An 11733-nucleotide genomic window follows, 5' to 3' on the forward strand; every position below is an offset into this window, starting at 1 on the left:
CTACTAACTCTTTAGCAAAACGATTTTCTAAATATAGGTGAATAGGTGATGGGCAGAAGAATATAAACCTTCACTATTTTTCCAATTTCTATCAAGTCTTTAATTTGTTCATATCTATATTTATCTATCGCTGTGTGTGTGTGTTTTCACTTTCACCAACTATATATACAATCTAAATAGGAAAAGCTTTTGAAGTTGATTTTATAATTTACTACCACTTTTAGAGCCGTAATTTTCGATAGTGCGTCGCAATTTGCAATGAGTTATAAAGATTTATGTTCCATATACTTTGGTGATGGAACAAATTCTAATTCACTTCCCACATGTAGATTAAATTATATTATATGATCCCTTCATGAGTATCATATCTTAAATATAACAAAAAGTTCTAATGATTTCTTACCGTGGGGAGAATGATTCGTGAGATTAAAACTAGAACTAAAAGTGGAACAAGGTGTAACTTCTGATTAACTCTTAATTTTTATTGAACCAAAATTAATATTTATTCTTTATTCATTAGAAGAATAAACATTAATTATATATAATATTATATGCCGAAAGAACGTCCACAAGAATATTATATATTCTCGTCTCCTTTTTCCATAATCCTCATGCCATATTTTTCACGAACTATAATTAAGTTCCACTTTAGTTGCTAATTTTTTTTATAAGGCACGTAATATCAAAACATAAACACTAGTGATTTGCAAGTGTATTGTAATACTAATCCAACTTTTTAAGTGTGTAAATTATTGATGAAGATTAAAGCACAAAAAAGTAATTTGTAGTGTTATAGTATTAATCGTCTTGTGGTTGAATAACGATCATTAAATGTAAGTATTCAATTCCAATTTCTTAGCTTTCACAAATGGCACTTCATTTATTGATAATGGATGTTTCCGCATGCAAATAAGGTATACGAGTGCTAGATAAGGATGCGAAAGATGTTACAAAACCTACCATTCTTACAAAAAGAAATCCGCTTTTATATTTTGATCTTTAGGATCATGCACCAATTCGTAAGCAGAAAACGAACCGTGTAAAGTTTCAAACTCACTAAACTCAGTTGTGAAGACCGGCCACTTCCTTGGTCCTGAAAGCTATTTGTACCAGTGATATAATAAGAATATAAAATGTCTATGATGTTTTTTATGCAATTCATTGTCGATATTATTATTATCAAGGCAGCCCAACATGTCGTAACACTAATCTTTCATTGATTGTTTAGTCATTGTGTCCAAAAATACCTGCCACATAAAATGCGCAATTCAATTGAAGATGTATACTTTCAAACTTTTTCTTTGACCGGTTTAATCGATGGGGCCTCTAGGCATTTTTACTTATCTGTCGTCTACCTGTACTAGAGCGATCTTATAACTTGATTCAATTGAGTATTCATTTCCAATCATTAGCCATATATAAAGAAGTCCGTTCATTTAGTATGAATTCTCTGATCAAAAATAAGAGAAAAATTGAGGTAGCCAATGAATACAAAAAAAAAGAACGGACAATGACACGTCATTGTCATTAATGCTGCAATGGTGATTTCAAGATGTATGATTAATATGATTGTGATAAGTCACTAATAGAAGAAGAGAAAATGACTATGACAATCAGACAATGTATTGGGCCAAAGATATATGTTGAGGCCTATTTAAAGACCCTTGGGCCGAAGAAATATGTTGAGGCCTATTTAGAGACCCTTGGGCCGAAGGAATCTGTTGAGGCCTATCTAGAGACCCAATAACAGTTGTTTGAGCGATACTCTGATTTTCTCATCAGCAAAAAACAGAGCAAGAAAAAAAAAAAAAACGTAAGCGAAATGGGATTATTGGCCGCGATCGGAGTTCTGTTGCCATTTCCGTTTTACTGGTGGCTGTGGACGAATCCTCAGTCATGGGTCAATCTCTGCGGCCGAGGAAGAGACCCATCGACGGTAATGGCGCGTGTATCTCACGTGCTCAAGGCTGCTCAACTCCTCTCTCTCTTCTCCGTCGCTTCTCTCTCCTGGCCTCCGCTCTACTTCTGGCCTCTCATGGCCTTTGGCCAGTTTCTCAACTTCAGGTCCAGTTCCTCTCTCAATTTGTTGAATTGAGATCGATGAAAATAGGGATCTTTAGTCAACCCATTTTTGAGTTTGAAATCGCATCTGTAGACGCTGTGAAAGTCTTGTCCTTTCTCAAGTTCAATCATCGAATCTGGTTTAGTCTTGTAAAGGGTTGATACTTAAAGGTCACATCTTTGACTGCTAGGTGAAGAGTTGTGTTTATGCCGCAACAAAATGGATATTGAGTGATGTTTGATATGGACACTTCTTTGTTCTGTGACTGAGCTTTCTTGTTGTAAAATTTGGTTAACTTAAAAAGGTCACATCTTTGCAGGGTATACCAATTGTTAGGTGAAGCTGGAACTTATTACGGTGTTCGATTCGGGAAGAACATACCGTGGGTTACAGAGTTCCCATTTGGAGTCATCAGAGATCCACAGTATGTTGGGAGTATCATGTCTCTATTGGCATGCCTCTCTTGGGTTCCATTCCAATACATTCTCCTCTGGTCTCTCGGCTATGTTTTCATGATGTTTGTGGAATCAAAAGAAGATCCAAGTGCTCGTGCCAAATCCCTCTCATGATTCCTAAGCATAACCCACTTGTGTTCGAAGAGCAAAACTCCCAGGAACGTCAGGTCTTGAAGGTTTTCTTTTTGAGTTTGTATTCTCCGTTGTACCCAAACTGATTCTACACTTCCATGGATAATGCAGTTACCTTTTTCTCGGGTTAGCGGTAGTCTATAGAATTGTCGAAGCAAGTATGAGATTCATCTTTCCCTTTATGCCAAAGTCAATGATGCATCTGCTACAAAGAACCAACTTGAAACATTTGTAATAAACAAAAAACTGAAGGAACCAAAATGTAATAAACAGAACTTTTAGGAGCAATCTTGACATAAATAAATCTGTAGGAAATATCTATAATAGTTACAAACTATCGGGAATATATGTAATTATTCTAAACAACGAGAAATTGTATACACGTAAATACAAATTGTCGGGAGACACTCGAGTACGAAAGAAGTTTTGTTTATTTTTCGACCTTATTTGTAAATCTCTTGTCATGGCATGGACTGATACAAGACAAAACATTCCTAATCTGTCTAGGAATCATTAAGCAAGAAACTAATTTTTTAGTGTATATAGATCGCAAACCTATTGTTTGGCTTTATCGGGTTAAGAGTTAAAGAAGACGACCCATAGTTTTGGATCCGATATATTAGTAAGTTTTGACCCGGTTATTTTCGGGTCGGGCTAATTAGGAAAAGAGGAGGAACCAAACGATGACGTGTAAAACTGTGACTGGCGAACAGCAACTACTCTTCCTTGGTACTCTCCGGATTCCTTTCGTTCTCGATCGGAAAAAATCATCTCTTTTTTGGTTCGCCGAAGTCAAAAATAAGGATTTTCTCGGTACTATTCCAAAGATTTGTCTTTTGTGTGTTTCTTCACTTTCTTATGAATGTGTAAACCTTACTCATTCATTCCCGTGATCCTAAAGAGCAGCAGCTTTGGGATTTCGCTAGAAGAATTGGGAAATTTTTAGGTGACGACTCATTACTTTTAAGATTGTAAATGCAGGTCCTTTCTTTCTAGGGTTTATCGAAATTGGTTTGAGATTTTCTTTTGGGGAAATTGCAATTCCTTAGTCGACGTGACTCGTGATCCAGAGTGTGTTTTAAGTGAAGAAGGCATTTTCGAAAACCGGAGACTTTTAGGTCAATGTCGGCTCCACCGCGAGTTCGGTCTGTGGATTCATCCGACCGAGAATTCAGATCAGTTCTTGGTCCCGCCGGTAATAAGCTGCAGCAGAAACCGTTGAAGAAGCCGGTGGCTGATAAAACCAAAAACCTAACCTTTACGAAGAATATGCCGCAATGCTCGCCTCTAAGCCCTTCAATTCTGAGACGAAACGGTATCTCGATGACCGCTTCGTATTCTTCAGATGCGTCATCTTCGTGCGAGTCGTCGCCGTTAAGTGTGGCGTCGACTTCGAGCGGGAAGAGGGCTTTGCGGCGAAGTGGGTCACTTTCTTCTTCCTCTTCCCTGAGAAGAAATCTGACGGAGGAGAGAGATGAGAAGGCTAGTGATTGCTTCTCTGACGGTCGTAAAAGATGCGCTTGGATCACGCCTAAATCTGGTAATTCGATCTCTCTTCATTCATCAATTTCATTTTTTTCGTTCCCACTTATCAGCTACTGTTATATAGCAGTATAGAATAATTGATCCTTGGCTTTACCGGTTAAGCAATTGAAGTGTCAGTGTCCTTGAAGAAGATTTTTGAGTTTGACTAGTTTAAAAGATTTGTACTCTCTTGCTTTGGAAGTTAGTTTTTTAATGTAGAGCCCAAATCTTGAGTATGTTTTGTGATCAGGCAGATCATATCTCTATTGAACAACGACCACAGAAACAGGAATTTGTAGAGATCAGTTTTTGTCATTTCTCTACGCTGATGGGGCTATGGCCTTGACTTTGCTTTGGTTTGAATCTTTTCATCTGCTATGACTGACCGATAATTTTATTTTATTTTTGTTTCTTGTAAAAGACCAATGTTACATTGCTTTCCATGATACTGAATGGGGAGTTCCTGTCCATGACGACAAGTACGTGATGTTTTCTCTTTATACTACTGACTATGTTTTACTGATCTGAGGGATGCTCTTTGTGGATTATACACTCTCTTATGCAGTGAATTTTTTGCAGGAGACTATTCGAGTTGTTAAGCTTGTCTGGTGCCCTTGCTGAACTATCTTGGAAAGACATTCTTTCCAAAAGACAATTATTCAGGTAAACCAGAACCAAAGCTGTTGTGGTTACATCTTCAGACTTCTTACAAGCTCGAATCTCAAAATGCGTTTGCCTTATTTTATACAGGGAAGTTTTCATGGACTTTGATCCAATTGCAATATCTGAACTAACTAATAAAAAGATAACATCCTCTGAGATTGCTACCACTACGTTACTATCAGAGCAAAAGTTACGGTCAATCCTCGAGAATGCTAACCAAGTTTGCAAGGTAATTTATCATCTATGTAAGCCTGATCATAGTTTCTGTGTTCCTTAACAACATTACCTTTTTTCTTACTGTTATTGGTTTTCTCAAATCCAGTTAATAGTTGAATTTGGATCATTTGACAAGTACATTTGGAACTTCGTTAACCAGAAACCTACTCAAAGCCAATTCCGGTACCCACGCCAAGTCCCTGTGAAGACTTCCAAAGCCGAGTTGATAAGCAAAGATCTAGTACGCAGAGGCTTTCGCAGTGTCAGTCCAACGGTTATTTACTCATTCATGCAAACAGCTGGTCTCACAAACGACCATCTCACTTGCTGCTTCAGACACCATGACTGCATGACAAAGGACGAGACTGGTAATTAAAGAAAAACCAAGAGAGAATAGTTTAACACTGTGCTGCTTAGGATGATGGTTTGGTGTTGTACTGTGTTTGTATTTGTACAGATGTTCTTGTTGTCAAACCAAAAAGATTTTCTAAGCCGGAATGTATTGGAGATTGTATGAAAACGATTACATTTTACATTTTCAGTATCACAATGGATTATAATGTACTCTCTTTCTCTAACTCATGACAATTTCAATCTAAAAACACTAACGGAATTTGAAACTAAACTATTTCTCGGTATGATTCTGTTGATACAATTTTCCGGTAACAGCTGCTGCTAAAGCTGCTGTAAAGTTAGGATCTTTGGTCAAGGAAGAAGCCATTTGCTCCACCAAAAGTTTCTGAACTTCGGGAAAATCGATTCTTGATGTTGGGCTCGTCACTTTCTTTGATTCAGTCAAATCTACGGTAGTCACTGGCTCAGTCAAGCTACTTCTTCTGTTAGCTGCTGCGGGTGTTGAAGCTGAACCACCATGAGAGATGTAGCGGTTTAAGCCATTGTTTGAATCGATCTGCGATGGCATTGGATGGTTATGTTCACCCTCATAAGTTGCAACCAACACGGACTGGTCCTCCACACTTCTCTGAACCTGAATAGAAACAAACACAGAATTAGAATCAGATTAATAAGTTTATCATCAAATCTGTATTATTCCAATTCATAGATTTTAAGCGAGAATCGGGTTATTTTCTTTATCAATTACCTTCTTTTTGACAGAACAGCTTGGAGCACAAGCACATTTGAAGTAAGCTCTTGGAGATGGATTGTCTCTAGTCACCTTCTGTCCATATTTCCTCCATTGATACCCATCTTTCACAACCTATAAGAAACAACTTCTATAATCAATAAACCATATAAAATAAAGTTTCTAAAGATAAATAGATACCAAGTTTGATAGTTTTCATGAAGGCTTACAAGGGTGGTGTCAGAAGATTCGGTCTTGTAATAGACTCTTGAGACTTTCTCCTTCACAACAGTCTCTTCTCTCTGCTTCTTACACAAATACTCATCTTGATCCGTTGAGCTACTCTCCGACACTCCACCAATAACCGCCGAGCTGAATGCGTCCTCTCTCGCCGGAGATTTGCGTTTCTTGGGAGGACTGCTTTGGTCTCTCTCGGTAATGTTGCTCTTGTTAACATATTCCATTAGTTGCTTCCTCAAGACGTTGTAGTTGTCATACATCAAAGTTAGCATCTCCGAGAGCTTCTTGTTCTCAGCACTCACTCGCTTTAATTCTTCCACCAAAGCACTTGTCTGCAATTTATCATTTATATATATTGCATGAAGTTAGTAACCACATTATTTTTTCATACTAGAAGTTTAATTGATTTTATGATCTACCGTTACAATTATATTTCATGAACCCACCACATGAATTACTAACGATTTTTTCTTGTTGTTAAAGTTTATGCTTATGAACACCAATTATATCTAAAAAAATTATGTGTAGTATAAATTAATTAAAAAAAAAATTATGTGTAGTATATGAAAATATCTATGTTTATAAATTATACATGTGAAATGATCTATGGATATTTGAGTTTAGTTCATATTTTCAAAACCACAAAAAAAATGAAAAATATATATGTGTATAGTACATAATGATGAACTACTAAGTTTAAAAGCTCCATGGATATGTATAATATAATTGAATTTTTTTGAAGATGTAGAGTATGAAGAATCCGAAAGAAGCATACCGGTGGATCTTCTTCAACTCGCATACGAGTAACGCCAATAGTAAGATCTAATGACGTATCGACCAAAGAGGATGAGTACTGATCCATGTAAATATATGTAGGATGAATCTTCGATATGGGTTCTTGTGGAAGTTTCCGTAAGCTGAGGAAAAAAAGTTGAGAGAGATTCGTAGTAAGAGTCGATCTTGGGTTCTTCTTTTTTTATTGTGGGATTGTTGAAGAAAGAAAGATTTTGATTCTATATATAAGGGAGTGTTAAGAGGAAAGTAGGAGGAAAGAGGAGCCTGTGCTTTTCATTTTCATGCAATAAACTAAGTGATGGTCTTATCATTTCTTGTTTACTTTTAGTCTTTAGACTCAACTCGGCTTCTATCGGGTCCACCCGCACACGTATTTGGTCCAATCTTTATTACCATTTAAAAAAAAAAAAACTTATTGGATACATATGAAATGCAACTAATATTCTTGATTTTTATTTTGGATAGTTGGTTGACATTCTTTTTTGTTAAACAAACATTTGGCTTGTGATTGGTCTACTAAAAATATGACTCTTTTCCACGTTTGCATTTATATGTTAGTTATTTTTTTTTGGGAAATTGTTAAAAATACTCCTTTTGGTGTGTCCTTTTTCAAAAATGTCCTTTTTAGATGTCTATTTTCAAAAATGTCCCTTTTTAAATATGAAATTTTTATAAAGTTTTATTAGGTTTATAAGGTACTTATGGATTGTAACTACTACTTGAAGACTCGATCCAAGTATTTATAAGATTTTATAAGGTGTTTTTAAAGGTTTTACAAGTTATTTTAAAGAATTTTTAAGGTTTTACAAGATATTTTAAAGGTTTTTAAAGGTATTTAAAATGCATTTATAAGGTATTTATAAAGTATTTATAAGATTTTAGATACATAGAAATGTAGTTTGTGTGTGTTTTAATAATATTACATACATATTTGGGTAAATCTTATATTTTTTATAGGGAGACTCACAAAAATGCCCCTTTTTTAATACTCCTTTTCAAAAATGCCCCCTTTGGATGTCCATTTTTAAAAATACCCTTTTTTATGTACAAAATGACTAAATTATCCTTCTTTTAATAAAAGATATCACAAATATATAAGGAAATATAACAAAATTAGGTCCACAAAATACAAAATATTTTTCCCGCCAAAACACTTGTAAAAACTTGTAAAACCTTTAAAATACCTTGTAAAATTTTCCCGTAAAATTTTTTCCCGCAAAAATTTTTTTTTAGCGGGAAAAGTGATTTCGCAATTTTTTTTGCGGGAAAATTTTTGGCGGGAAAAATTTACAAGGTATTTGAAAGGTTTTTTACAGGGTATTTATAAGGTTTTACAATATATTTTAAAAGGTTTTACAACGTATTTATAAAATATTTATAAGATATTATAAGATTTTACAAGCTATTTTATAAGCTTTTACAAGTTTTTTATAAGGTTTTACAAGTTATAAATACCTTATAAAACCTTATAAGTACCTTGTAAAACCTTTTAAAATACATTGTAAAATCTTACAAAACACTTGTAAATACTCTGTAAAACCTTTAAAATACCTTGTAAATTTTTCCCGCCAAAAAAATTGCGGAATCACTCTTCCCGCAAAAAAAAATTTTTGGCGGGAAAATTTTTACAAGGTATTTTAAAGCTTTTTACAAGTGTTTTGTATTTTGTGGACCTAATTTTGTTTCAAATAAAGGTAAAATGGTCATTAAAAAGTAAAAGAGGACAAACTTAAAAATGGACTCTCAAAAGGGGCATTTTTGAAAAGAGTATTGAAAAAAGGGCATTTTTAACAATTTCTCCTTTTTATAAAGTTTTAAAAAAGGGATATTTTTGAAAAGTGTCATTTTTGCAAAAGCTCTTTTTTTTTTGTGTTTTGTTTCGTTAGCCGGCCTAATATATTCAGAATATGTAGCTTTGCAATTCAAGACATCCATCAAAACGAATCTTTCAATTACTCAATTCTTATTATTTATTTCGTTTATAAATAATTTGCATTTTCCGTGTCTATATATTAAACTCTTCATACATAAAACAAAATGTATTTACATCATATTTTTGTTTGAAGACGTTTATTATTATTTTTATTTTTTTGACGTTTATTAATTGGTTGTCGTATAACAAGTATACTCTATTTAAAAAAAATTACTCTAATTTAAATCAATAATTTGTAAGAATTCCTCGTATGTATAAACTGGACATGCAAACAATTGCTTAGTTATTGCCGATTGGGGCCTCAGCCAAAAATGTATTGAACTTCTATTCTTTTCAAGTTTTCAACTTAAAAAAAAAAACTATTGTGTGACAAGCTTAATGTGTGATTAAATACATATGTTGTATATCATCTTAGTTTAATTTTTTCATGGATTTAACTAATAGACCTATATTTTTATTTTTATTTTGTGTTCAACAACTAATAGAGCTACATATCAGACAATAATTTTATTTTTTAGTTAACTTAAAAGTCATAAAGTAAGGACTACAAATGACATGTGCGATAAAAGAAATGGTTGATTAGATGTATATAATGAAATGTAGTAAAGGCGTGCTTAATTAGGAAGTTTAATTGTGAATTAGTTAGTTAGCACGTTTGACAAAAAAGTGCAACTAGTTGGCGATAGTAATAATAATAGTATAATAGAGTGTGCGGAACGTGGTTTGTATGTTCTAATGAGAGATTTCTTCAGTAGTATAGTACTAAGTATTTTTAAATAAATGTATACGAGTGCCTTGTTCGGTCAAAGTCAAGCCCACGCGGCTTTTCAAAAACCACTAGACAAATTGACAATACTATCGTGACGAACTTTTTTTTTTTTTTTTTTTTGACATCAATATCGTGACGAACTTTATGTGACGAACTTTAACAAATCTTAATTGCCTTCTTCCTTCTTTTCGTTTTAAGAACACCAATTCGATTTCCTTAAAAAAAAAAAAAAAAAATAAGAGGAAGATCCTAACTTTTATAACTGGACTAATTTTTCAGAATAGATTTAGATGTCGAGTACCAAAGTTTGCAAAATTACAAACAAACTATAATATATGTAATCATTATATATATTAATATTATATATGCTGAAGTGATAATACTCACATTGAACCCTCCAATTGGATGTTTTTTTTTAATCAGTTTTATACTTTTAAAAAAGAGTATTATAACTATTTATGTTCAGACAACCAAATAATTAAGTATTTATGCATGTTTTTTTTTTTTTTAATTAAGTGAACACGAGAAAGATTGATGCTTTGACAGTTTTACCTTTGTTTTCTTCATCTAATTATTTGTCTTTCTCTTAATATTTTATGGATCTTCAACATTATTTCCAGAGATTTTTTGTTGTTATTTCCAATCACCATCTCTCTTCCAAACCCTATTCTTTCTTTGTTGTCACATCTATTTCTTCACAAATGATTTCTAAATCTAACTCTCCATTTGGCTCATCAACTTTATCGCTTTTATATGCAACACACAATCATTACCATATAAATTACAAAAATAGAGAGCTTGAAAAGAAATACAAAGATAAGAAAAGAATAAAAAGTACTTACACGAGTTTGGGATGGATTAAACTTTTAATATGAAGAATTTGGGGATGAGAATTATGGAAAGGACGAAGAGAAAGAGGTGTGAAAAGAAGAATTTCGGGATGGAGTTGCAGGTGACAATATAAGAAGAAGAAGAAAATTTTGGAAGACATAATGACGGAAGAAGATGCTTGAGAAGAGAAGATGATTTTTTTTTAACGTCCATGATAACACATAAGTTAACTCTGATAAACAAATTATCATAATAAATAAATATGCTAATGTATAAGTTAATGGTAATAAATAAATTCTTAAAATAAATAAATATGTTATTATTTAAGTTAGTTGATAACAATCATATGATAAATATTTTAGTACGATAAATATAAGTTAACCGTATAACTTTTAAAGTACCGTGATACAATATGATTTATATTACTAATTAAATAAATAATCACTAAAATCACTATCTTTTTATTGCCTCTCGTGGTGAATACTGTTTTCGATGTTGGTTGAATAATGTTTTTACTTTTTGGTTATCGCGATACAATTCGATTTACATTATTAATAAAATAGATAACCACAAAAATCATTGTTTTCTTATTTGTTTCTTATTCGTTCCGATAATGAATAGTATTTCCAACGACAATAATAATGTTATTTTTACTGTTAGAACTAAACAATTTATCCTGTTATTATTTTTGTTAGCGCTCACAAATAACTGAGGATGATTTTGGTATTAATTGAATCAAAGGAAAGAGAACTAATAAAAAAATAAGTAGGGATAGAATTTTAATTTTTCAGTCTTCTATGCATATCAATTAATATAACTCTTTAAAAAACCTCTCATTTTTCCTATGCTAAATTAGTTACTCTAGGATGACCCGTATCATAATTTTGTTAAACTTGAATATTGAGAAAAATATATATTTGGTGAAATTATTATGTTTAATCACAGTTATACTAAAGTATCTTACTATATATCATATCTTAACATTTCTATATCATAATTAAGTTGATTCGTGTTATGATAAATAATAGT

The 11733-nt window shown here is 32.9% G+C and overlaps 3 protein-coding genes across 4 annotated transcripts; 2 read left to right on the forward strand and 1 right to left on the reverse strand.

The window, feature by feature from the left end:
* The first annotated feature begins 1658 nt into the window (after positions 1-1658).
* On the forward strand, positions 1659-2828 carry LOC9325335 (phosphatidyl-N-methylethanolamine N-methyltransferase). The gene is made up of 2 exons (XM_021034978.1): positions 1659-2064; positions 2382-2828. Exons 1-2 carry the CDS (start codon positions 1823-1825, stop codon positions 2629-2631), a joined length of 492 nt encoding a protein of 163 aa, XP_020890637.1. The 5' UTR covers positions 1659-1822; the 3' UTR covers positions 2632-2828.
* Positions 2829-2928: 100 nt separating this feature from the next.
* Positions 2929-5616, forward strand: LOC9323872 (DNA-3-methyladenine glycosylase 1). Of its 2 annotated transcripts, none has more exons than XM_021034976.1 (5): positions 2929-4189; positions 4595-4652; positions 4753-4836; positions 4924-5065; positions 5159-5616. In XM_021034976.1, exons 1-5 carry the CDS (start codon positions 3772-3774, stop codon positions 5426-5428), a joined length of 972 nt encoding a protein of 323 aa, XP_020890635.1. In that variant the 5' UTR covers positions 2929-3771; the 3' UTR covers positions 5429-5616. The 2 variants fall into 2 exon arrangements, with proteins under 2 accessions (XP_020890635.1, XP_020890636.1); XM_021034977.1 differs by having other exon boundaries at positions 5213-5616.
* Positions 5536-7475, reverse strand: LOC9323873 (probable WRKY transcription factor 40). Its single transcript, XM_002889226.2, has 4 exons — positions 7152-7475; positions 6367-6708; positions 6155-6271; positions 5536-6040 (listed from the first exon to the last, which is right to left on the reverse strand). The coding sequence occupies exons 1-4, from the start codon at positions 7236-7238 to the stop codon at positions 5678-5680; spliced, it is 909 nt and encodes a 302-aa protein (XP_002889272.1). The 5' UTR covers positions 7239-7475; the 3' UTR covers positions 5536-5677.
* Positions 7476-11733: the final 4258 nt, after the last annotated feature.

This window comes from Arabidopsis lyrata (genome assembly GCF_000004255.2).
Source record: "Arabidopsis lyrata subsp. lyrata unplaced genomic scaffold ARALYscaffold_2, whole genome shotgun sequence".
NCBI classification, from domain to species: domain Eukaryota; kingdom Viridiplantae; phylum Streptophyta; class Magnoliopsida; order Brassicales; family Brassicaceae; genus Arabidopsis; species Arabidopsis lyrata.